This window comes from Salmo trutta, chromosome 5 (genome assembly GCF_901001165.1).
Source record: "Salmo trutta chromosome 5, fSalTru1.1, whole genome shotgun sequence".
NCBI classification, from domain to species: domain Eukaryota; kingdom Metazoa; phylum Chordata; class Actinopteri; order Salmoniformes; family Salmonidae; genus Salmo; species Salmo trutta.
In genome coordinates, this window is record NC_042961.1 from 21905934 (window position 1) to 21933324 (window position 27391).

The 27391-nt window shown below is 45.6% G+C and overlaps 1 protein-coding gene and 1 pseudogene across 2 annotated transcripts; one reads left to right on the top strand and one right to left on the bottom strand.

Moving 5' to 3' along the window:
• Nucleotides 1-613: 613 nt before the first annotated feature.
• Nucleotides 614-4996, bottom strand: LOC115193468 (isoaspartyl peptidase/L-asparaginase-like; annotated as a pseudogene).
• A 3139-nt stretch (nt 4997-8135) lies between these two features.
• Nucleotides 8136-21426, top strand: LOC115193868 (synaptopodin 2-like protein). 2 transcript variants are annotated; one of them, XM_029752970.1, is made up of 4 exons: nt 8136-8459; nt 9901-10052; nt 10432-11174; nt 16557-21426. In XM_029752970.1, exons 1-4 carry the CDS (start codon nt 8358-8360, stop codon nt 19286-19288), a joined length of 3729 nt encoding a protein of 1242 aa, XP_029608830.1. In that variant the 5' UTR covers nt 8136-8357; the 3' UTR covers nt 19289-21426. The 2 variants fall into 2 exon arrangements, with proteins under 2 accessions (XP_029608830.1, XP_029608831.1); XM_029752971.1 differs by having other exon boundaries at nt 8411-8477.
• Nucleotides 21427-27391: the final 5965 nt, after the last annotated feature.

The following is a 27391-nucleotide window of genomic DNA, read 5'->3' on the forward strand; positions in this document are numbered from 1 at the left end:
TCACCAACAGTTATGTTCCCCATGTTGTCTAACTGCCACTATAAGTCCTGTTGAGAACGGGAAGATGAGAAGGTGCTAGACGTGAACTAATAAATACTTAAACTGCACTTTTAGACCTGGGTCCACAGATGTATTGTACTGTACCAACTTGCCTTGCAGGAATTGTCAGTAATCAAAATTATGGAAAAAAAGGGAAACTGGGGTTATTTAACCGAGATGAGAAACATTCATATTGGAGATAATGGAATCAAGACTATTATAAAGTGATTCCAGATCAAAACAGTTGGTGTCGGGTTAGGGACTCATAAATTATATAATAGACAACCCAGACTAATGTGGTTGTATGGATTAGGTCTCCCCTTAGCGGACCAACCAATTTACTGCACAAGTATCAGTCATAAATTACCAGTCGTTTTCAGTTATGTTACAATAAAGAGAAGGGGAAAGGGGGGTACTTAGTCAGTTGTACAACTGAATGCATTCAACTGAAATGTGTCTACTGCATTTAACCCCTCTGATAGCTACGTGTTCTACTGTCACTCAATGTTCTACAATGAGCAGGAAGATCATGATAAATAAAACATTTCAAAAGCAAGTTTCCACTCATTCTCACCAAGTGTGTCATGTCCACTGACACTTTGCTTCTGTTCCAGCAAGTCCTGCAACTACGAGTTATAATTTTAGTTTATCAATATCTGTCATTTATATTTAAAATAGTTAGGCATGCCATTTTACCCCATGGAGTATTGATACCTAGTAATCCTTGGCTGACTGCACTCAGCATGTGGTCATTGGACTCTATAGTAAAGCCTTTCTCCCTGGCGAAAGCTGCTCCTCCATCCCCAACCAGCAGACTGTGGGGGATCCAGTCCATCACCCTACAAGCCACCCGCACCGGAGCCCCAACGCTGGAAATCATAGTTTCATACCGTACAGACAATACATTTATCAATGGGTTTCCCTATGAGTATTTATTTTCAAAGATATCTCTTTCCCATGGCAGTGGTTTCAGCAGGTGGTTCTCTCACCATCGTAGTGCTGTGCCGGCGATGCCCTCCATGATGGCAGCATCACACTCGCCCACTGTTAGGGAATCCTCCCCTCCCCACAATGTGATGCCCAGTCTCTGGGTCATCTTCAACTTCTGGAAGAAACACAAGAGTATCATTATGCTTCATTCTATAGCTAGAGGACTCCTGATTTTTTTTTGGGCTTAATCTCTTGTTGTCTAGTACTGTCTTTTTGCTAGCTAGGACCATCTACTTTAAATGCTGCCTGTCTTCCCAGGAGCCTACTTGGTGTGTGAACTGCTGACTGCTCATAACTTGCAGATGATTGTTGACACATCAACCAGGATTAAGGGGCAGGGCAATATGTGACTGTTGTGGTTTTCTTTAATCAGTGTCAGCGGAGGTCTCGTCGTCAAAACTAAGACCGCCACCGAAACAAAGATGGTTCTGCTGAGTTATTCAAGGAAGGAAAGAGAGTAAAGCTCCACACCACTCTCTCACTTGAGTGTCTTACCTAGTTATTTTCAGATGATCTAATTTTGCTCTTTTGTATCTTTTGTATGTGTGTTTTTACCCCAGCTCGCCCCTCTCCATGTCTGCTTTACAGACACTCCCCACCCCTTGGCTGCAACCCTTCTAATTTAGTGTACCCTGCGCACACAACCCATCTGTAATTCCTGGTCTCCAGCAATGCTTGGAACTGCCGATCTGCGGTCAAGAACGCTGAGTTCATCTCAGCCTATGCTGCCCTTCAGTCCTTAGACTTTCTGGCCCTGACAGAGAAATGTATCAACCCAGGGAACACTGCTACTCCAACAGCTCTCTCTTTATCTGACAACCTTTTTCTCATGGTCCGAGAGCACCTGGTCTTCGCGGTGGTGGCACAGGGCTGCTCATGGAGATTTTCTCTTTTCCCCCTCACTCACCTGTCCATCACCTCATTTGAATTCCATGCAGTCACTGTCACTTGCCGACCCAAGCTTAACATTGTTGTCATCTATCGCCCACCATAGAGAGTTCCTCAATGAGCTTGACACCTTGATAAGCTAATTTCCTACGATGGCTCACCACTCTTCGTACTGGGCGACTTCAAGCTCCCGTCATCCGCCTTTGATTCATTTCTTTCCAACTCTTTCTTTCCCCTTCTTGCCTCTTTTGACCTTTCCCAGTCCCCTCACACTCACAAGGCAGGCAATATGCTTGACCTCATCTTTATTAGAGGCTGTTCGCCCCTACCCAGATGGTTATGCGTAATCTTCACTCTCTTTCTCCCACTACTCTCTCCTCTTCTATCCTGTCATCTCTCCCTTCTGCTGAATCGTTCTCTCTCCTGTCTCCTGATTCTGCCTCTTCGACCCTACTATCCTCCCTTTCCGCATCCTATGACTCTCACTGTCCCCTTTCCTCCTGGCTGGCTCCACCCTCCCCTCCTGCTCCATGGCTGAGTGACTTATTGCGAGCTTAATGAGGGAAAACTAAACTTCCGGAGGACCTATCATCCTTTCTCCCCCTCCTCTCTACCTTATCTTCCTCTGTATCTGCTGATGAAGCCCCTTTCCATCACTCAACATTTTAAGCTTCTGCCTCTAACCCTAGGAAACTCTTTTCCACCTTCTCCTCCGTCCTTAATCCTCCACCCCTCCCCCTCCCTTCTCCCGCTCTGCAGACAACTTTGTCAACCACTTTGAAATGAAGGTTGATGACATACGCTCCTCATTCACTCAGCCTATTGAATCCACCGGTCCCACTCACACAGAACCATCCTACGCTTAACCTCTTTCTCCCCCCTCTCTCCAGATGAAATCCTGCGACTAGTGAGGTCCGGTCGCTCAACAATCTGTCCGCTCGACCCCATCCCCTCCTCCCTTTCCAGACCATCTCTCGAGACCTTCTCCCATTCCTCACTTCCCTCATCAACTCACCCCTGACCACTGGCGGCGTCCGCTCTGACTTCAAAATGGCCCGAGTCGCTCCCCTCCTCAAGAAACCAACACTCGTCCCAGCTGATGTCAAAAACGACAAAAACTCCCTTCTTTCTTTTCTTTCCAAAGCACTTGAGTGTGCTGTCTCTGACCAACTCTCTCGCTATCTCTCTCAGAACAATCTTCTTGGCTCTAACCAGTCAGGCTTCTAGACGGGTCACTCAACTGAGACAGCTCTCTCTGTGTCAAGGAGGCTCTCCGCACTGCCATAGCTGACTCTCTCTCCTCTGTTCTCATCCTCCTAGATCTATCCACTGCCTTCAACACCATGAACCACCAGATCCTTCTCTCCACCCTGTCAGGGCTGGGTGTCTCAGGCTCTGCACACTTTAGGATTGCATCCTATCTGGCAGGCCCATCCTACCAGGTGACGTGGAGACGATTTGTGTCTGCACCACAAACTCTCACGTCTGGTGTCTCCCAGGGCTCAGTTCTAGGCCCTCTCCTCTTCTCTCTATACACCAAGTCACTCACCTCCGTCATATCCTCACATTGTCTCTCCTATCATTGCTATGTGGATGACAACTCAACTACTTTTCTCCTTACCCCCTTCTGACACCCAGGTGGGGACACGCATCTGTGTGCCTAGTAGGTATCTGGGGCTTGGATGTCGGCCACCAAGTTCAACCTCGACAAGGTGGAGCTGCTCTTCCTCCCGAAGAAGGGCCGCCTGCTCCAAGACCTCTCCATCGCAGTTAACAACTCCACGGTGTCCCCCTCCCAGAGTGCAAATAATCTTGGCGTGACCCTGGACAACACTCTGTCGCTCTTTGCAAACATCGAAGAAGTAACATGCTCCTGCAGGTTTATGTTTTACAACACCTGTAGAGTACGACACTACCTCACTGGAAGTTCCGCAGGTCCAAATCCAGGCACTTGTCAACTTCCGTCTGGACTCCTGCAACTTGCTGTTGGCTGGGCTCCTCGCTTGTGCCCACTCGCACTTGACTCTTTTCCCTCTTACTACCTCTGACTTTGCTGATAGCTACTTTATAGCTGAAAAATGAACTTCCTATGGCTGAGATATGTGGTTGTCTCACCTAGCTATCTTAAGATGAATGCACTAACTGTAAGTCGCTCTGAATAAGTGTCTGATAAATTACTATAATGTCATTTAAAAAAAATCGAAATAGAAACGCTGCTTTGCTTAACTGTAGTCGGTGGGTCATCAACTCCAACTCATGCCAACCTGCCATGGCATTCTCTACAGTGTCCGTAGCATCTTGTCCAGCGGTAATCAGGCTGAGAGAAACCCCATGTCTCTACAGCTGCCATGGATCCACTGTCTGAAGAACTACTGGCTATAGGAGGACAAAACACATGGTAGCTATATACCCAATCCATGTGCAAATTAAAGTCCCCACATCCAAGGTCTGGGTTAAACAAACGAGTAAATAAACAAAGTAGTAGATTAACGATGCACTAGAACTTTCCTTTCATCATCTTCTTTCTTTCATGAGTCATCCCCATTGGAATAGATGGACTGGCGAAGGCAAGAGATCCTATCTAGTGGGCAGAAATGAGAAAGGAAAAGCGGCGTTTGTAGAATACGGACATGACCCAGGATTAACCCCCTTAACTACACCGCAACCAGTATATATATCAGAGGAGGCTGGTGGGAGGACCTTTAGGAGGACAGGCTCATTGTAATGGCTGGAATGGAATCAATGGAAGGGTATCAAACACATCAAACTCTGTCCATTTATTCCATTTATTCCATTCTTCCTATAGCTCCTCCCACCAGCCTCCTCTGGTATCACTCTACATGGACACTCTTTGCTGGAACCACGACTTGCAGCACTAGCCAATGAAAGTGATCCTCTTCCTCATCTTCTTCCTTTCAGTTTCTGGCAGACTACACAAATACGTGGTGTATTGCTGCCACCCACAGGCTCAGTATATCCCTACACAGTTCATCACAGCAAACCCACAGTGCCCCAGTCTCATCCTGGTCCACATGACCTAATCCTTCCTCTGCTGCCCCACATACTCCCTCACACCCATCGCAGATCCCTGAATAGCAAAATATTGTTGTCCCGTTTTCACCTGCTCTCACTCTATCTGCCACTTCCGTCAGACGCACTAACTGCATAGAGACCAATCTGTAAAAAAAATTCCAGATGAAAATCATAACAGCCATAAGCATATGGAGCGGGGAGGACATTAGGAAACAGAGAGAGAGAGACAACATACCACATGAGACTGTAATCCCAACCCCAATCAGCAGAGGGAGTGATATGCACAATAACATTCCATAATGCCTGCCCGCTGCCAGGCTCAAGTCAGTGATCCGAGAAATGGGGACAGCTGCTGAACACAACACCCAAAGGAGAAGCTATCATTGGTAACACAAACACAGCACTGTTGATAAAAACAGCATTGCATGGATAGGGGCTACTGTGGGGGATAAAGATAATTCCATCCCCATCAAAAGGACTTAAAGGCTTTTCATTGCCACAGAGATCTACTTTACACTAGGCCAGGTATTAGGTAAAGGCCTCTGCCTCATTGTGCTATATGGACATGCCCAGCATTCACACCCTTTACCATAACACAAGCATTGTTCTGGTTCATGTATTATGGTCAAGGGTGTGAATGGGGTGTGTGTGAAGCATAAAGCTTATCACCCAGGTGTGTGATCATGACACAAAATAATATAACTATGGTCCACTAGCTATAATCCTGCACACTGTGTGTCTGGAGAAACTGTTTTACTTTGTCTGCTCTTAGTTTGGTTCAGTTCTCCTTTGGGACAGAGTATCTTAGATGTCTGTGAGGGCTTGTGGGCTGAGAGCCAGGATCCTGTCCAGGCTGACCCTACCATCCCAGTTCCCCTGCAAAGAGTGCAGTTATATGTAAGAATGCAGTGTCAGATTCTAAGCCGTGCCAGAACATTAAGATAGAAGATTGCGGATTAAATCCAAAGTGGCTCCTTCATCATGTACAATGTAGTATACACTACAGTTCAAAAGTTTGGGGTCACTTAGAAATGTCCTTGTTTTCGAAAGAAAAGCACATCTTTTCTCCATTAAAACATCAAATTCATCAGAAATACAGTGTAGACGTTGATAATGTTGTAAATGACTATTGTAGCTGGAAACGGCTGATTTTTTTATGGAATATCTACATAGGCGTACAGAGGCCCATTATCAGCAACCATCACTCCTGTGTTCCAATGGCACATTGTGTTAGCTAATCCAAGTTTATCATTTTAAAAGGCTAATTGATTATTAGAAAACCATTTTGCAATTATGTTAGCACAGCACAAATGTTGTTCTGATTAAAGAAGCAATAAAACTGGCCTTTAGACTAGTTGAGTATCTGGATCATCAGCATTTGTGGGTTTGATTAGTCTCAAAATTGCCAGAAACAAAGACCTTTCTTCTGAAACTCGTTAGTCTGTTCTTGTTCTGAGAAATGAAGGCTATTCCATGCGAGAAATTGCCAAGAAACTCAAGATCTTGTACAACACTGTGTACTACTCCCGTCACAGAACAGGGCAAACTGTCTCTAACCAGAATAAAAAGAGAAGTGGGAGGCCCCGGTGCACAACTGAGCAAGAGGACAAGTACATTAGAGTGTCTAGTTTGAGAAACAGATGCCTCAGAAGTCCTCAACTGGCAGCTTCATTAAATAGTACCCGCAAAACACCAGTCTTAACATCAACAGTGAAGTGGCGACTCCGGGATGCTGGCCTTTTAAAATTCTAAACTTGAATTAGCTAACACAACGTGCCATTGGAACACAGGAGTGATGGTTGCTGATAATGGGCCTCTGTACACCTATTGCTACGTTCGTTGATTGAAGAATTAGACCAAGGTGCAGCGTGGTAAGCGTACGTCTTACTTATTTAGAACAACACCAAAACCAAAATAAATCAATACAAAACGAAAACGTAACATTCAGTAGGGCAATACAGCACAGTACCAAAAACAAGATTCCACTAACATAAGTGGGAAGAAAACTGCCTAAGTATGATCCCCAATCAGAGACAACGATAGACAGCTGCCTCTGATTGGGAACCATACCCGGCAAACAAAGAAATAGAACAACTAGAATGCCCATGCAAATCCACCCTGACCTAACCAAATAGAGAAATAAAAAGGCTCTCTAAGGTCAGGGCGTGACACCTATGTAGATATTCCATAAAAAATCTGCCGTTTCCAGCTACAACAGTCATTTAGAACATTAACAACACTGTCTACCCTGTATTTCTGATCAATTTGATGTTATTTTAAAAGTGCTTTCCTTTCAAAAACAAGAACATTTCTAAATAACCCCAAACTTTTGAACGGTAGTGTATGTCCACCTGTTGCTATGATACATGAGGGACGTTATCTACCCCCCAGGGAAAGTGTCACAAACAAAGTAGTGTATTGTCAGTGGTTGAGTTTTTGTGATCCAAAAAGTCAACCAGATGTACAACTCCTGCTGAAACTGAGGGTGTCCTAATATGGACCCTGAACGGATGACAGTTTCTATCCAGGACCTAACCACAAATATCTTGCAACTAATGATTTTGCAAAAAGTGTTATAATCAAATGTGATTGACTGATTAATGAAGTCACAACCTCAAAGGAATCAGCCATGACCCACTACAAAAGTGGATCCCCACCCACCGTTCTAGTCTTACACCGGTTTAGAGGTGCATGGACAACACACTGGAGGTAGGACCTTATTTTTGGAGTGGCTATCAACAACCTCTTGACAACTCCGCTGTCTGAGTGACAGGACAAGTGTGCAATTAAACCCTCCTCTCAATCACTCAGGCCAGCATTCCACTGTGTAAGCAGACACAGGTCTTTAACCACCTCCTCTTCTTTTCCACCTACCCCCCTCTCTCTTGCTTTCTCTCTCTCCCCCCTCCTTTTCTCTCTCTCTATCCCCCCCTCTCTCTTGCTTTCTCTCTCCCCCCTCTTTTTCTCTCTCTCTCCCCCCCTCTCTTTTCTCTCTCTCTCTCTCTCTCTCTCTCTCACTCTCCCCCTTTCTCTCTCTCTCTCTCTCTCTCTCTCTCTCTCTCTCTCACACTCTCATCTCTCTCTCTCTCTCCCTCTCGCTTTCTCCCCCCACCTCTCTCTATTTCAGCTCCCCCAGCCTGCAACCCTATCAGCAGTGCCCATACTTAGGGTGTGGGTGGGCATGTGTGTGTGTCATTGAAAGAGTGTGTGTATGTGTGCGTGCCCAGGTGCCAGAGTAGTGGGCTGAGAGAAGTCAACTCCATGACATTATAGCTGAAGGAGAGCGGACAGAGCTCTCTGAGGGGGCCCTGACAACTATGGAGTAAACGCACTGAGGGCCCCCCAGAAAGATAAAAAGACAGACAAACGGACAGAAACACAAAAAAAGGAGAACGTATCACACAATAATGGTGGCAGAAGAGGTTATAATCACCTTGTCTGGTGGAGCACCATGGGGCTTTCGTCTCCAGGGGGGCGTGGAGCACCAGAAACCACTTCAGGTGGCCAAGGTATGGCTTCAGTGAAAGGTAGGATGGTAAAACTTTCAAGGGACAGGGGATATGGTAAGAGGGACATTCTGAATGATAAGTGTCTATGTCTATGACAGTGCATTCTACAATATATTGGGTCTGGAATTAATGGCTTATAAAGGGTTGTGAACGTGGTTCAGATGGAATATCGGCTGCAATCATGGGCAGGGGCCGAGAGGCCTGAGCATGAGTCATGTGTCTGTTCTAGAATGGGTCTCGTGTGGAGACATTGGAGGGATTGATTGAGCTGTTGAACTTTAAACTTCTCCTGTTTGGAGTGCATGTAGCAAGGCAGACATAATTTCATGCTATGTGGAATGACGTGAGAAAAAACATACACGTGAAGTACTGTTTTCTTAAAGCGTTTGGTACGTGATTGCACAGATGTCGGACAGATCGGATAATCATCTGCAGAATTTCCTCATTGGATCTCTCTCGTTTCTGAATGGCTGGTTCTCAGTCAGGGTTCTCAGTCAGTCGCTACACCTCTTCATAAGAGGATATCCAGTTCAGCAAAGCTGTCATAGATACAGACAGGATATTAGTTTCACACCTTGGAAATCCAACTGCCTATGCATTCCCCCATTGCATTTCCCCATTACCAAAGTATTTCTCTCCTTTTCTGTATAGGGGATTTTAGTACATATAGTATGGACACACACACACACACACACACACACACACACACACACACACACACACACACACACACACACACACACACACACACACACACACACTGAAGCCACATTTACTGAGTGTTGACTGAGCAAAACCGCTTTTCAAACAGGCTATTCTGGGTTAAGAGGTGGCTCACCAAAGTGTGTGTTTCAGCCCAGTGAAGAAATTGTCAGGGTTATAATCTTCCCCAATGCTAGTTGAGATCCAAAGGGTTAAAGAACCCCTTCAAAACAAATATAAATTCCTCTATCCTCACACACCTCTATGTAACCCTTGATGTGTAAAGTTTCTACCAGAGAAAGAAATCCTTACAGATCATGTAGCTCATGTACACTCTCTTAAAATCTCATAGGTTGCATCAGCACAACTATGGGTTGACCCTGGGCACAAACAGTGGGAGAGTGCATGGGGGAGGAGAGGTGCTGGCTGGCATTTCGCTGCTGAAGTGGGTAAGAGGGCTTCACTTCAGCCACAGCTTGTGGGAAATGTCTGCAGCACGTCCAAGCTGTCAGGGCAAGTCATCAAGGCAAGACATCAAGAGCTGCTTTGTCATGTTCTCCATCCAATATCACTTTTCAGAATGAAGGAGAGATGACAGAGAGATAAATAGATAGAGAGAGAGAGAGTTAGAGAGAGTGAGATAGAGAGAGAGAGATAGAGTATGGCATTGAGTGCTGTTGGCAAACCTATCTTATATTGTTTACTATGGGTGATATTTTGTCTCTCTCTGCTGGTGTAGGTGCGTAAGCGCAGTAAGGCGTGCAGAGCAGGACTGCGGGAGGGCGATGAGCTGGTGTCCATCAACGAGCAGCCATGTGGAAGTCTGTCCCACTCCCAGGCCATGACCATAATCGACAGCTCCCCAGGAATATTACACATCCGGGTCAAGAGGTCAGAGAGCAATTACAATCGCCATTGATGTGTAGACCTTTATGCATAAAAATCCTGATGTTAACACATTGTTTTACCTGTTATATTAGCATTAAGTCCTACTCCATCATTATTTTATTAGTTTAACCTTTATTTAACTAGGCAAGTCAGTTAAGAACAAATTCTTATTTACAATCATAGCCTGCCAGGGAACAGTGGGTTAACTGCCTTGTTCAGTGGCAGAACAACAGATTTTTACCTTGTCAGCTCGGGGATTCGATCCAGCAACCTTTCAGTTACTGGCCCAACGCTCTAACCGCCAGGCTACCTGCCACCCCATCTTATGCAAATAGCATAAGCCAGAGCAGTGTGCCCAACAATTGTTAATTTGCTCCCACAGGGCACCGGCAGGCTTCCAGTCTGTGGTGCTGTTGACCCGCGCCCCGTCCCCCCGCATTGACAAGGAGTACCGAGCCGCCCTGCGTGCCATGTCCCCCTCCTCCAGACCCCACCACATAGCAGCTGTCAGGGAGGTCCCCCATGGCAGGTCCTCTGTCCTGTCCCCCATGGGGCGCAGCGGCCTCACCTCGCCCCCAGGCAGTGAGGCCTACTACGGGGAGACAGACAGCGACGCAGATGTGGCAGCCCACGAGAGGCAGAGGAGGCAGAAGCGCAGAAGTCCCAGCAACTTACCCGGCAAAGCCTCTGGCAGAGCCTCCCAGGAGGGAGGGGAGACCTCAGAGTTTAGCGGCTATGACAGCGCCCCAGATGGCCGGCTCTACCCAGGGCTCCAGGACCACGGGCTAATGGATGGCCGAGGAGCGGGGGAAGGCTTGCCGGGGGTGGCCCGCAAGGAGGTGATTTACCAGCCCCCTCCAGGGATGTGGTCCTCCCAGACCTCCACAGAGACCTCCTCCATCATCTCCTCTGTTGAGGACCAGGGCCCAGGACGGGACGGAGTGGCGGAGGAGGACAGTGGCTTCCAGGAGCCCTCCAACGTGGTCCCACTGGTTTCCCCCGAGAGGGCCAAGGGGGCCATGCAGCTGAGCTCCCGCAGGCAGTTGGTGCCCATGGTGGGGCCCATAGACACCCCTGTGGATGAGGAGCTCAGTGTCACCTACATGGACAAGGCCAAGCAAGCCAGTGAGTATCGTAAGCATACCCTATAAGGTGATGTGAGATGTGTTACTGTACAAATAATTAGTCATGTAATGGCTAGTTGAGGCTGGCATTGCATGTTGTGAGTTATTTATACTGAACATAAATATAAACGCAACATGTAAATTGTTGGTCCCATGTTTCATTAGCTGAAATAAAAGATCCCAGAAATGTTCAATACACACAAAAAGCTTATTTCTCTCAAATGTTGTGCACAAATTTGTTTACATCCCTGTTAGTGAGTAATTATCCTTTGCAAAGATAAACCATCCACCTGACAGGTGTGGCATATCAGGAAGCTCATTAAACAGCATGATCATTACAGAGCTGCACCTTGTGCTGGGGACAATAAAAGGCCACTCTAAAATGTGCAGTTTTGTCACACAACACAATGCCACAGATGTCTCAAGTTTTGAGGGAGCGTGCAATTGGTATGCTGACTGTAGGAATGTCCACCACAGCTGTTGCCAAACAATTTAATGTTAATTTCTCTACCATAAGCCCACTACAACGTCGTTTTAGAGAATTTGGCAGTACATCACAACCACAGACCATGTTTTAACCATGCCAGTCCAGGACCTCCACATCCATCTTCTTCACCTGCAGGATCATCTGAGGCCAGCCACCCGGAGAGCTGATGAAACTGTGGGTTTGCACAGCTGAAGAATCTCTACACAAACTGTCAGAAACCATCTCAGGGAAGCTCATCTGCGTGCTCTTGGTCATCACCAGGGTCTTGACCTGACTGCAGTTCGGTGTCATAACCGACTTCAGTGGACAAATGCTCACCTTCGATGGCCTCTGGCACGCTGGAGAAGTGTGCTTTCACGGATGAATCCCGGTTTCAACTGTACCGGGCAGAAGGCAGACAGCATGTATGGTGTCGTGTGGGCGAGCGGTTTGCTGATGTCAATGTTGTGAACAGAGTGCACATGGTGGCCGTGGGGTTATGGTATGGGCAGGCACAAGCTAGGGACAATGAACACAATTGCATTTTATCAATGGCAATTTGAAAGCACAGATACCGTGACGTGATCCTGAAGACCATTGTCGTGACATTCATCCGCCGCCATCACCTCATGTTTCAGCATGATAATACACAGCCCCATGTCGCAAGGATCTGTACACAATTCCTGGAAGCTGAAAATGTCCCAGTTCTTCCATGGCCTGCATACTCACCAGACATGTCACCCATTGAGCCTGTTTGGAATGATCTGGATTGACGTGTATGACAGCATGTTCCAGTTCCTGCAAATATCCAGCAACTTCAAACAGCCATTGAAGAGGAGTGGGACAACATTCCACAGACCACAATCAACAGCCTGATCAACTCTATGCGTAGGAGATGTGTCGCGCTGCATGAGGCAAATGTTGGTCACAGCAGAAATGGACTGGTTTTCTGATCCACGTCCTTACACTTTTTTGAGGTATCTGTGACCAACAGATGCATTTCTCTATTCCCAGTCATGTGAAATCCATAGATTAGGGCCTCGTGATTTGATTTCCTTATATGAACTGTAACTCAGTAAAATCTTAGAAATTGTTGCATGTTGCGTTTACATTTTTGTTCAGTGTAAATCATATTTAAAAAATGACATTAAGATAATGAGATGGTTTGAGTAGCTTCTCAAATCGAATCAAAGTTTATTCTCATAGGTGTCCTCTCAGGTAAAGGCAGAGTATTCCTCATGAGACAGCATTAGTCTGAAAAGGGCCCCTTTAAGAGGACAGAGGCAGTCCCTTCTACGTAGAACAAGGGCTATATTTGTCCCCTAGTTCAGCGGTCCGCTAACCCGAGCACTGCATGTATGAACTGGGAAAGGCATCTCCAAGCAGCTGCTATCTGATATCAAGTAGCAGTCCTTCTCCCCCCTCTCACTTTCCCTCTTTGACCACCTTTATATATCACTCTGTCCTTCTCTTCCACTATATTCCCCTCTCATGTTCATGTCTTGCTACATCTCGCTAAGACTGCAACAAAAACAAGGACACATTTAAGAAAAACGTACAATAACCATTTACAGGTATAAATAAGACACATTTAAAACTGTATCTTGAGGAAACAAAATATGATACCATTCCACTCATACACCTATCAATAGGCAAAATACACACGTGCTGCCTATGGTCAGATGGTTTAGACACCAATACACCAATAGTTAATAATAGTAAGGCGGAGTGCCCTCTGCTGTGATCAGTCTGTCAGAGCTAACAGGCAGCTGATGATTGGACCAGTGACCTGGGCTAACAGCCAAAATATATACAGTACCAGTCAAAAGTTTGGACATACCTACTCATTCAAGGGTTTTTCTTTATTTTTACTATTTTCTACATTGTAGAATAACGGTGAAGACATCAAAACTATAAAATAACACATGAATCATGTAGTAACCAAAAAAGTGTTATCAAATCAAAATAGATTTTATATTTGAGATTCTTCAAAGTAGCCACCCTTTGCCTTGATGACAGCTTTGCAGACTCTTGGCATTCTCTCAACCAGCTTCACCTGGAATGCTTTTCCAACAGTCTTGAAGGAGTTCCCATATATGCTGAGCACTTGTTGGCTGCTTTTCCTTCACTCTGCGGTCCAACTCATCCCAAACCATCTCAATTGGGTTGAGGTCGGGTGATTGTCGAGGCCAGGTCATCTGATGCGGCACTCCATCACTCTCCTTCTTTGCCAAATAGCCCTTTCACAGCCTGTAGGTGTGTTGGGTCATTGCACCCCCACACCATCACACCTCCTCCTCCATGCTTCACGGTAGGGAACCACACATGCGGAGATCATCCGTTCACCTACTCTGCATCTCACAAAGACACAGGGTTGGAACCAAAAAATCTCAAATTTGGACTCATCAAACCAAAGGACAGATTTCCACCGGTCTAATGTCCATTGCTCGTGTTTCTTCGCAAGTCTCTTTTTCCTATTGGTGTCCTTTAGTAGTGATTTCTTGGCAGCAATTCGACCATGAAGGCCTGATTCACGCATTGTCCTCTGAACAGTTCATGTTGAGATGTGTCTGTTACTTGAACTCTGTGAAGCATTTATTTGGGCTGCAATTTCTGAGGCTGGTAACTCTAATGAACTCATGCTCTGCAGCAGAGGTAACTCTGGGTCTTCCTTTCCTGTGGCGGTTCTCATGAGAGACAGTTTCATCATAGCGCTTGATGGTTTTGCGACTGCACTTGAAGAAGCTTTCAAAGTTCTTGAAATTTTTCAGATTGACTGACCTTCATGTCTTAAAGTAATGATGGACTGTCATTTCTCTTTGCTTACTTGAGCTGTTCTTGTCATAATATGGACTTGGTCTTTTACCAAATAGGGCTTTCTTCTGTATATCAACCCTAACTTGTCACTACACAACTGATTGGCTCAAACGCATTAAGAAGGTAAGAAATTCCACAAATTAACTTTTAACCTGGCACACCTGTTAATTGAAATGCATTCCAGGTGACTTCCTCAAGAAGCTGGTTGAGAGAATGCCAAGAGTGTGCAAAGCTGTCATCAAGGCAAAGGGTGGCTATTTTGAAGAATCTAGGCAGAGTTGCAAAGTGAAAGCCATATCTCAGACTGACCAATAAAAATAAAAGATTAAGATGGGCAAAAGAACACAGACACTGGACAGAGGAGCTCTGCCTAGAAGGCCAGCATCCCGGTGTTTTGCGGGTACTATTTAATGAAGCTGCCAGTTGAGGACTTCTGAGGCATCTGTTTCTCAAACTAGACACTCTAATGTACTTGTCCTCTTGCTCAGTTGTGCACCGGGGCCTCCCACTCCTCTTTCTATTCTGGTTAGAGCCAGTTTGCACTGTTCTGTGAAGGGAGTAGTACACAGCGTTGTACAAGATCTTCCGTTTCTTGGCAATTTCTCACATGGAATAGCCTTCATTTCTCAGAACAAGAATAGACTAACGAGTTTCAGAAGAAAGTTCTTTGTTTCTGGCCATTTTGAGCTTGTAATCGAACCCACAAATGCTGATGATCCAGATACTCAACTAGTCTAAAAAAGGCCAGTTTTATTGCTTCTTTAATTAGCACAAAAGTTTTCAGCTGTGCTAACATAATTGCAAAAGGGTTTTCTAATGATCAAGTTAGCCTTTTAAAATGATAAACTTGAATTAGCTAACACAACATGCCATTGGAACACAGGAGTGATGGTTGCTGATAATGGGCCTCTGTATGCCTATGTAGATATTCCATAATAAAATCTGCCGTTTCCACCTACAACAGTCATTTACAACATTAATAATCTCTACACTGTATTTCTGATCAATTTTATGTTATTTTAATGGACAAAAAAAGGTGCTTTCCTTTCAAAAACAAGGACATTTCTAAGTGACACTAAACGTTTGAACTGTAGTGTATATACCAAATATACCACCTGTTACAGTCATAAACTCCCAGAGAGGGAGAGCTGAGGCTATTTGAGGACGTTGCTGTTTTAAGTAGTTTAAATAAATAAAATGCCATAAATCCCTGAGTGTCCCTAATTAGAGGTTCACATGTCCTCTTCAGGGACACTGCCAATGACAAATGAAATAACAACTCCTTACATAGTTGGGCACGTTGGGATCATATCTGTCTAAAACTATAACAAGTTTGTGCAAATGTACAACGTCTGCTTGAAGTTTGCCGACAAGATGGGACTTTTCTTCAAATCTATGCTATTAAGTTAATAGCTGGGAACTTCACCTTGGTAAATGTAAAAATCCTGTGGCTTGCCAGGCATTTTTTCGGATGTGCTCTGGTAGCATGCTAGAAGATGGATGCTTGTCACTGGAGTACCACACACCCTCTTCCCCTGGAGGTTGTCCCCCCCCCCCCCCCCCCCCCCCCCCCAGACAGCATATGAGCACGTCATAATCTATGGCAAAATGTGTAGAATAGCATGAGATTAGCTGTAAAACTGCAAATTTTTCTCTCTGTCTCATGGCAAAATGTGTAGAATTGTAGGTTAGCTGTTGGCGGTCATGATGAGTTCTCAATTTAAAGGTTATATCTGGATCTTTCTACACTGTTAAAAAAAATCCCCCTTTACTTTTGGCAATGCATTAACAGTCATGTTGTTTTCATCATATTTTAAATAGCTTGTAGAAATTATGACCACCCTGTGTCGCTTTACGTGGACTAAGAACTCACTACATGTAAAATACTATCCTGTGATCTTTTTGTGTATATTATGTTAGGTGCAGTTGTTCAGATGAATTGTAACTCCTATTCAAGAATTGAAAATTAGTTCCATTGAGCTTTAAAAAAGGACTTTGACCTAATTAAAATGGAAATGACCACAACCGAGATGTTATGGAAACAGTAAAGGTGTTTCTACAGACGTACCCACACTAAAACATGCTCTTTGACCCCTGCAGAACTGAACCGGGGTGACACGGTTCAAGACAAACAGGTGAAGGAGGCCAGAACCAAGTGCCGGTCTATCGCCTCCCTTCTGACAGACGCTCCCAACCCCCACTCCAAGGGCGTGCTGATGTTCAAGAAGCGGCGGCAGCGCTCCAAGAAGTACACGCTGACCAGCTTCGGCAGCGTGGACGAGGACATGCAGCAAGATTCCCAGGAGGAAGATGGTCTTTTCCCAGGAAGCGAGTCGGAGTTTGATGAGGATGGCTTCTCAGCCGCCCCCGACACCACCTGGGACAGTGACTACTTGGATGCACTGGAGAAGAGGGCGACCGCAGGGGGAGAGCGAGGGGATGGGACAGAAGATGCCCCCAGTCCCGGCCTGAGTGACATCTCTGGGAAGGGCGCCCAGCTGTTTGAGCAGCAAAGGAAGAGGGCGGCCGAGCATGCCAAGAAGGTGGCTGCCACCCAGCCTCAGGTGCCGCCCCAGCCTCAGATAAAGACCCAACCACCGAACCAACCACAGATCCAGGAGCAGCCTCAGCCATATGCACAGAGCCAGCCCCAGCCAGAGACACAACCACAGATGTACCAACCTCAGCAACCTGTGGCACCACCGCCCCCTGTAGCCTTCCAGGAGGAGACTCCGTCTGTGGCAGAAAGGGCTATGGCACCGGCCCCAGCTGCTCCTACTGCCTATAGTATGGCTAACGGAGACGTAGCCTACTCTGCAGTGAGCACAGCTAGTGTGGTAATGTCACCCCCGACTGTGGCACCCAAACCAATCACCGGCCAAGTGTCCATCTCAACCATACCTCCGCCCCAAACACCACTGCCAGAACTCTCCTCCAGCTCTGTGGTCAACAGAACCGCCCGCCCCTTCAACCCAGGGTTTGTGACTAACCGAGCCGCCACCGCTCCTGTTGTGTTCCGCCCTGTCGTCACCAAAAGGGCCCAGCGCCCAGCAACCTCTGTGTCAATTGTAGGACCTCCCTTCTCCACCACATCAGAGCTGCCTGCAAGTGGTTGTCCTTCCTTCTTCTCTCCCCAGTCCTCTGTGTCCGGAGGACCGTTCTCCACCCCCTCCTCAGCACCGGCCACTCATCCCCGTCCTGCCTTCTCTGTGGAGAGCCTGGCAGAACCACCCATGCTCTCTGTTCCACAGGCTTCCTTCACAGCCATACCTCCACCCCCAGCACAATTCTCAGGTGGCTCCATACCCCCACCTCCAGTCTCGTTTGCCTCCGTACCACCACCCCCAGTATCGTTTGCCAATGTACCCTCAATTCCACCCCCATCGCCATTCTCAGGTGCTCCCATACCTCAAGCCCCAGTCTCAGTGGCCCAATCATCCCCAGCTCCAGTGTCATTTGACCCCATACCCCAACCTCAAGTTTCTTTTGCCCACATGCCCCAAGCTTCAGTCTCAGTTGTCCCACTCCCACCCCCCACAGTCCCTGCAGCTGTACCCACATCCCCCATGTCCAAGGTCCCACCTCTCCCTGGTGGTCGTACCGGTTACCTCCAGGAGGCTCGTCGGCGCAGCGGCAGGAGGCCCATGTTCCGCGTCCCTGATGAGAAGAAGAACTCTCCCAACCCTGACCTGCTGAACATGGTGCAGAACCTGGATGACAGGCCCCACTACGGAAGCAACTCAGGGAGTATGATGGGCTTTGAGTCAGGCACAGAGGAAGACCAGGGTGCTGAAGCCGGCCGGGGCAGGATGCCTCCACCGGTGGCCCCCAAACCCAGGGTCATCCACGAGTCCCCTCAAATTCCCCAGGCGGAGGGAAAGGGGGCTCAGCTGTTTGCCCGCAGGCAGAGTCGCATGGACCGGTTTGTGGTAGACACCCAACTAGAGACGCCCTACCAGCAGGAGGTTACCCACCCAGGGGCCGAGTCCCAGTATGCCCCCAACCCCAATATCAACTCACAGTGGAAGTTATCCCCCAACATCCGTGCCCCCCCGCCCATTGGTTACAACCCGTTGCTAGCCCCCTCCTGCCCTGTGGGGCCACAGAGAGATACAGGCAGGTCTGACAGGAGGAGCTGGGGAAGCAGAGGGGGGATAGCCTCTCATAGGGAGGGAATCAAAGCTCTGGATTTCATGAGAAGGCAGCCTTACCAGCTTAACTCAGCTATGTTCGGGGGTAGCGTTGCCAACCTGTCGGCGATGCCCTCATACCAGGACCAGAGGCAGCAGCAGGGAGGATATACTACCATGGTGGGCAGCACCATGACTCCTCCCAGACAGATCCCAGTCAAGGCGGCCCGTGTGTACGAGATCAAACGCTTCTCAACACCCACGCCCATGTCAGCCCGGTGTTTGGCCCCCACCGTGATCGCTCCTCGTTCAGCCACAACACTGGGAGAGCGCCTGACCCACTCCGACATGATCTCCCCAACCCCTGCTCCTCTCTCCCCACCCCCTGCCCCTGTCTTTTCCCCAGCCCCGGTCTCTGCCCCACATCCCGCCCTTGCTCCTACCTATTCAGGGGGCCTGCCCGGGCTGCCCAGAATCAATGCCACCCCAGTCCCCAACCCCATCCCCCACCCATCACCCTATCCTGGGGTGTCTTACAGTGGGCTCCAAGGTGCTAAGCAGTTTCAGAGTGCCCCTGATCTGAGTTTCCTTGCAAACCTCCCCCCTCCTTTCAGGGCAAATGCCATGCAGGCACCCAAACCCCGCTTCATCGCCACCAAGGTGGGCGTCCAGCCGCGTGTGTGGAGACCAAGTGCCATGTGAATGGGAGTGGGAGACCCTGTCTGAGAACTGGACACATCCCAGCCCTATAAAAAAAGATATATATCTGCAAAACAAGAGTATTAAAGTGGTCAAAAACTGATCAATGAGTTTGTTCAGAGCCCAACAAATACGTTTTCACAAATGTATGAAGTCTCTTTCATTGTAAGGATTTGAAACCCTCACTAAACGAATGTTTGATTGGTGAAACTCAGAAATGTGTTTCCATTCATTTGATTATTATTATTATTATTATTATTATTATTATTTTCCACCTTTTTGTTTGTGCAATAGAGGTCCTTTGCTGTCAACGTCACAAAGTGCTATGATCAACTTCAAATCATGGTCCTCCATGTGATTGCAGTCGTAGATTAGCTTGCTTGTCACACATACTGTTGCTGACCTGCGTTTGTCTGGTTTGTCTTTCAACTAATTTGGCCCAGACATGTCCCAAAACACACAGTAGTATATCCACAGTACGCCTGTCCTGGAGGAGGTTTTTGTAGGGCTTATCTTTCTACACAGTCAGCTAAATACTGTTTCAATCGCCATGGGAGTGAGAGAGCCTGTACTGAATTATTCTTTGAAACTTGAAATGTTGACATGTAGGATTTCTGAAATGAAATGAAGTGGTGAATATCATTTTGCGTAGCAACCGACCGTTCACAAAAAATGACCACAGGAGGATCGCTGAGGCCCTGAGTCTTCCCTGTCTCTGATGAGAGGACAGAGGAGGGGGAGGTGAGGCTAACACAGAGAGTGGTGAACACAGGGGGGTCCGAGCTGATTCAATGGGAGCACCATAGGACGAGTGTCAAGCGCGACGATGCTTCACTCAGGAGAAACCCTTGACATACTTATCTCGTTAATCCTGGGCTCTCCAGCAGAGGTCCTTGCTCCTTTTTCATTTTGCAAAGGCTATGTCAAATTTGGAATGGTTCTAGGGCTGGGGCTCCCTTCCAGTCTGCTGAAGCCCACCTCGGAAGATCAGACGTGGTGGATGATACTGTAAGTTAGACCTCGCTCCATCCTGAGTGTTTGTGTTGGTGGCACCAGATCCCTGGCTCCCAGTGGTCAGTGAGAAATGCTATCCTGATTTTGGCGGGGCTTGTAGTTAACAGGTGTTTTTCTAGCCAGTCACTGCCTATTTGCGGAGCTGATTAGACAGCCAACCGAATTGGATGAGCACAGCAATCCAGCCCTTCCCAGACTAGTGTGCCCTTTCTGAATGTCTGGCGTCCATGTCACCACTCACGTTGTATTAAAACAAATCACACTGATGACAGATGTACATTTTTTGTGACTGAATCTGATTTGTCATATAGAGAAACAGGGAGGCACCGGCAACAGAAATGTTAAAGACATGAGATGGGCTGTGGATATTGAAGAAGCAGGGACATACGGTCCCTGCCACATGATTTAGAGGGGTGTCGGTTATGAACCAAGGTCCTCACTGGCATGTTAGCCTCTAATTTAGAGGAGGGGAGATATGTCACGGTGTACCATGAGAGAGAAACTTCAGTTTGGATATTTGTCAAGGATTTCCCACAGCCTTTAGAAAGTAGACGAGAGTGACCAGGAACGCCTGGTTCTGAGGCCTAGTAAGGGAGGAGGGTAGAGAGAGAAAAGAACAGACTCCACCGGTGCCTCTCTGTGACATGGAGGTGATCAGGTAGTGTATTAAAATGGCAGAGATGACACATAACGAACCCGATCATGAACGAAACCATAACCGTTCATGTTCTTCTAACAATAAAAACAGCTGACGGTAATTAACTGTAAATATATACAGGCTTTTGGATATGGATACGCCCCCATTCACTGACAGGGTTCATGACTTACCTTTCTGACACTGGTAAATCATTGTTATTTTTTGTTGTTTTTCTAATTTATGAATCTAATTGAACCTAACTTAGGCTATCTGTATTTATGTCATTATGGGTTTTAAAGTATGTGATATGTTGTGCATAGTGGTCTCGGTGTGTAAAAAAACAAAAAAACATTTATCCTGGATACATCTATATAAAAGAGTGAGTGTGAAAATGTCTGTTAATGAAGCTGCAGTAAAGGAGGGCAGTATGAGCTTTTTACTGACTAAGAGATGTGTTCATTTTAGAGGAATAAAAATACTTAAACATTTATCCAATTGTCTGAATGCTCTGATTCCGCACTGGCCCCCCGTCATTAAAAAGCACTGAGTGACACTGAAATTCTCACATACACAATATTTTTGTGCTAGAGAAAACCAGTCTATGAACAGGGATAGTAGGCTACATGCAAAGACAATGCCAATATTTCTCTAATTCAATTAGGAGAGAGTGGGGTAAGTTGAGCCATTCTTTCTAACAAAGATATATACATATATTTCAGGATGTGCATACCTGGAATTAATCAGAATTAATGTAAACATTACAGTTTTGAAAACATAGTTTGTCCAAAAAAATGTGGTCTCTTGGCACAACTTACCCCCGGTATGGGGTAAGTTGAGCCACCTACAAATTTCTGTTCGGAATTAAATATTACCACTACCTTTTTAAAACCATGTCTATCTTTATTTCCCAAACACAATTGAACACAATCACAATCCCTTTTTTTGTCTTTTAATAATTGTATGCATCTTTTAACACAGGCACACACACCTAACAAACATACTTTTTAAAACACTTTTAATATAGGCCAGGACCTGTTGTTACCTCATATCCCAGCGATAGTGCCTTGCATTACACCTGGGAAGAAAACACTTCCTTTTCCTCAACTTGCCATTGGCTCAGCCATTAGCTCATGCTATCCCAAGGCAAACATGTGGACTATATTAGCCCACACAGCTACAAGGACACACTTTTATGTCAGGTGTAAGACCTCCAATTGAAGCTTACTGAGAGCCCAGCTGATCGTAAAATGATTTCCTTTGTTTTAGATACAAGCATCATGAAACCTACAACACAAAACATTCTTTTGACATGGTTTTCAGTTGATTACCACTTTTTCCATGTGGTTTCTTCATTCACAGAGTCCATTTAAATGACCTCTTCCTAAATATTTGGTCAAATGAATTATGTCTGTCTTTTTCAATAGCGAAAGGTAACAAACATGCAGCTACTTACCAACTGAATACAATGAAGACATGTTACAGTTTCTCAATCGCTTTGGTTCATTTTTTTGAAACAGTCTTAACATTCTCTAAACTGTAAGTGCAACTGTCACAAGTGTTTTATGGGACTTCACAACTCTACTGCATGTCTGCAAAATGTAGTAACTCATTCAAAATATTTAATTCATGCTTCAAAACCTAGTTATTGTGTCAGTGAATTGGCCAATGCCACCAAAATGAAACGTTTTGTCATCCTGTCAGCCGTACTGGTCAAAATGTTTCGACGTTTTTTCATCATGGCAGTTTTTTCATCATGGCAGTTTTTTCACCATGGCAGTTTTTTCACCATGGCAGTTTTTTCACCATGGCAGTTTTTTCACCATGGCAGTTAACCCTGGAAATGTTTGTTATATACACATTTCAGTTTTGTTCTACTTTTTTGTTGACACTGACTGCTTACTGTACTATAGAATAATGTCAGTTTTGTCTAGCTGAATGCTATTGTGTATCCCACTGAGCTTTTTAGATACCGATTTCAACAGTAGGTCAAAGTTTACTGGGAAAGTCAATAGGCTACTGTACAATACTGTAGTACACCGAAAAAGGATATGCACATGTGTATGTATACAGTAATTGTATTTTGTAGCAGTTTGTTACATGTAAACAGAAAATTCACATTTGCATGTCCATTTTTACATATTTCTTACATGTAAAGTCATATACAGTAAAGTGAACAGAAAATTTGCCAGAAAATGACATCCATGCAAAAAATAATGAACAAAAACTCAATGAAAAAACCTGCGGTAGTTCTGTAAAAAACAATACATTATACCTCCTCACGGTACGTAACACTACAAGTTCCCATCTTCTTGTTGTACATCCTGTCGCTCTCGTTGGTCTGGCCAGAGATTTTCCTCAACATCACATGTGATGTTTTCCCTTGCGATGCACCGGGGGAATAAAATCTCCTTGTGTGGCGCAACCATCCCCTGCAATGATCGCCTGAGATGTCCTCACAAGCAGCATTCATGGCATCTAACAGAGACATCTGATCTTGTGCCCGATAATCATATACTTTCCACCTCCATGCTGAAACAAACTCTTCTATCAGATTCAGGAATGGGGAGGATGGTGGAAGGAACTCCATTGTTATCCTTTCATGTGCAGCAAACCATTCCCTGACAATGTTGGTTCGGCGGAAGCTGACCTTATCCCACACAATTACATGATTTAACAAATCTGGTCTAACTTAACCTCTTTGGTGTTCTGGTATTAGATCTCTGTAAAGTGTATTTAGGAAGGCCAGGAGAAGTTGGGTGTTATAGGGCCCAATGTGTGGAATATGTGTGCTCACACCATTTTCAGAAATGGCAGTTTTACATAGCCTATTCTAGAATCAGACAGTTTAGTCAAGTGGAAATGATTTCTGTTCTTATGGGTATCTACAACTTCAAGAAGTATATACAGGCATCATTGAAGTACAGTAAAGCTCCCTGTACAATATACCATGTGCACACCAATGGTTTCCCTGGACATACTGGTACCGCAGCTCCTTCACTCTGTCACTATTCCTCTCAAATGGCACCTTGTACAGTTGTTTCATAGTCATTCGATTTTTTTTCTCCAAAACTCTGTCTATAGTGGAAATGCTGACAGAATTGATATTTGTTGTCATTTCGAAGATATTGTCGAAGATATTGTTGTCATTTATGATTGCACTTTGGATCTCTCTTAGCCTGATGGATTTGTTGGCAATGACCATGTTGCAAATTTCTTATTCTTGCTGATGGCTGAATACTGCTGCTCAGCCACCAGCATGAGGCTGTTGTGCAGTCCTATATATGACATGTAGAATTCACAAATCATTCGAGAATGGAGCCAAAGCGATTGAGAAAAACTGTCATATCAGTTCCAAGAAACCAGTACAGAATCTGACTTGGCTTGTCCATGAAAGTCACAGTGCACATGCCTCATTGGTGGAAACCAAGACTGTTCTCAGGGCAGGTCTGCCGGTTTAATAAGCAGAAGTGACTTTTCGTAGCAGGTTAGTAGAACATACACAGCAGGTTAGGAGAATTAACGTGGCAGGTTAGAATAATTCATGTGGCAGTTTAGGAGAATTAGGTTAAGGTTAGGAAAAGGGTTAGGGTTAGCTAAAATGCTCAAATTGTCCCTGATGCAGCTCAAGCATATCCAGCTACAACCAGGCCTGCCCTGAGAACAGTCTTGGTTTCCACTAATTCAGTGCTGCATAGGCTAGATCTACTGTAGGCCTACGGAAGTGTAAAATAGTGGATCATTGGCCGTCTAGTCCCTATGGTCTTGACAGGGGGTGCAAAGCATCAGTCCTCTAACAATCTGCGGTGGTAGGCTACAGGTCTGCGATACAATGTAACTGAACTGAATAAACAATGTTACAGTTTATTCTCACGTTTGCTCTTTATATAACAAATGCAATGGATGTTAGGTACGTTTTATCAACAAGAGTATGTGTGTAGCCAGGCATACATGCTGGCAACGGACACAAACATTAGCAAAAATGGTCAATCTATGTTTGGCGCCAAATGGGGACGAAATGGAGTGAAATGTGTAGGCTTCACAGGAAGCCTACACAGGAAAATCAATGGCGTACATGTAATTCTGAAAGTGTCAAATGTGCACTTTTATACGTAAACATATGAGTCCCACTATACTGGTTTAAAATAACACTTCTGAAAATGTTAAAGATTTAACTCTGTTGCAGTGTTCCCCTAAGTGTTCAAAGGAACTTGATTGTGGTGTTTGCATAGTTCTACTGTAGAATAGTGCGCAACACCTACAGTGTAAAACATAACGCTTGATTTAGAGTGAACTGGACTCACTTTGCTTTGAAATTAACACCTGTAGTGTTACAGTAAATCATTTTTGTTGTTTTAACACTGTATGGTGTGAAGCCTAATTTGCATATTTCCCAGGATGCCTTTTCTTTTTGAGTAAATTGTACAATTATCACCCATGACTGTATTTGTTAGTGACAGAGACATAGTTGTTGAACTCTACTTTTAAAGGCCTGAGGCTTTCATGTAGTGAGTTCCTAGGCGAATGTTATCAATAAAAATGTAATTATATTACAATACATTAAATATTCACTATATATACAAAAGTATGTGGACACCCATTCAAATTTAGTGGATTCAGCTATTTCAGCCACAACTGTTGATGACAGGTGTATAAAATCGAGCACACCGCCATGCGATCTCCATAGACAAACATTAGCAGTAGAATGGCCTTACTGATGAGCTCAGTGACTTTCAATGTGGCGCCGTCATGGGACGCCACCTTTCCAAGAAGTCAGTTTGTCAAATATTTGTCCTGCTAGAGCTGCCCCGGTCAACTGTAAGTGCTGTTATTGTGAAGTGGAAACGTCTAGCAGCTACAACGGCTCAGCTGCGAAGTGGTAGGCCACACAAGCTCACAGACTGCCGAGTGCTGAAGCATGTAGCACCTAAAAATCGTCTGTCCTCGGTTGCAACACTCACTACCGAGTTCCAAACTACCTCTGGAAGCAACGTCAGCACAATAACTTTTCGTTGGGAGCTTCATGAAATGGGTTTCCATGGCCTAGCAGCCACACACAAGCCTAAGGTCACCTTGCGTAATGCCAAGCGTCGAATGGAGTGGTGTAAAGCTCGCCATCATTGGACTCTGGAGCAGTGGAAACACGTTCTCTGGAGTGATGAATCACGCTTCACAATCTGGCAGTCCAACGTATGAATTTGGGTTTGGCGGATGCCAGGAGAATGCTACCTGCCCCAAAGCATAGTGCCAACTGTAATGTTTGGTGGAGGAGGAATAATGGTCTGCGGATGTTTGTCATGGCTCGGGCTAGGCCCCTTAGTTCCAGTGAAGGAAAATCTTAATTCTACAGCATACAATGACATTGTAGACAATTCTGTGATTCCAACTTTCTGGCAACAGTTTGGGGAAGGCCCTTTCCTGTTTCAGCATGACAATGCTCCCATGCACAAAGCGAAGTCCATACAGAAATGGTTTGTCGAGATTGGTGTGGAAGAACTTGACTGGCCTGCACAGAGCCCTGACCTCAACTACATCAAACACCTTTGGGATGAATAGGAATGCCGACTGCGAGCCAGGCCTAATCGCCCAACATCAGTGACCGACCTCACTAATGCTCTTGCGGCTGAATGGAAGCAAGTCCCCACAGCAATGTTGCAACATCTAGTGGAAAGCCTTCCCAGAAGAGTGGCGGCTGTTATAGCAGCGAAGGGGGAACCAACTCCATATTTTTTTGGTGACTTTAATATTCACATGGAAAAGTCCACAGACCCACTCCAAAAGGCTTTCGGAGCCATCATCGACTCAGTGGGTTTTGTTCAACATGTCTCTGGACCTACTCACTACCACAGTCATACTCTGGACCTAGCTTTGTCCCATGGAATAAATGTTGTGGATCTTAATGTTTTTCCTCATAATCCTGGACTATCAGACCACCATTTTATTACGTTTGCAATCGCAACAAATAATCTGCGCAGACCAACCAAGGAGCATCAAAAGTTATGCTATAAATTCTCAGACAACCCAAAGATTCCTTGATGCCCTTCCAGACTCCCTCTGCCCACCCAAGGACATCAGAAGACAAAAATCAGTTAACCACATAACTGAGGAACTCAATTTAACCTTGCACAATAGCCTAGATGCAGTTGCACCCCTAAAAACGAAAAACATTTGTCATAAGAAACTAGCTCCCTGGTATACAGAAAATACACGAGCTCTGAAGCAAGCTTCCAGAAAATTGGAACGGAAATGGCGCCACACCAAACTGGAAGTCTTCCGACTAGCTTGGAAAGACAGTACCGTGCAGTATCGAAGAGCCCTCTGTAACGGCTGTCAGAAGAGAGAGTAGACCAAGGTGCATCGGAGTTAGTGTTCATCTTGAAATTTAATTTGAACAAAGAGAACACTACAAAAATGAAAAAAACATGACAGCAAAACAGTCCTGTTAGGAAACACTCTAA

Bases quoted from the DNA above. Each gene is read 5' to 3' on its own strand.
- LOC115193868 (XM_029752970.1), top strand. From the start codon at position 8,358: ATGGTGGCAGAAGAGGTTATAATCACCTTGTCTGGTGGAGCACCATGG. The intron at 10,053-10,431 runs GTCAGAGAGCAA...TTGCTCCCACAG, and splicing joins TTACACATCCGGGTCAAGAG to GGCACCGGCAGGCTTCCAGT. The intron at 11,175-16,556 runs GTGAGTATCGTA...TGACCCCTGCAG, and splicing joins GGACAAGGCCAAGCAAGCCA to AACTGAACCGGGGTGACACG.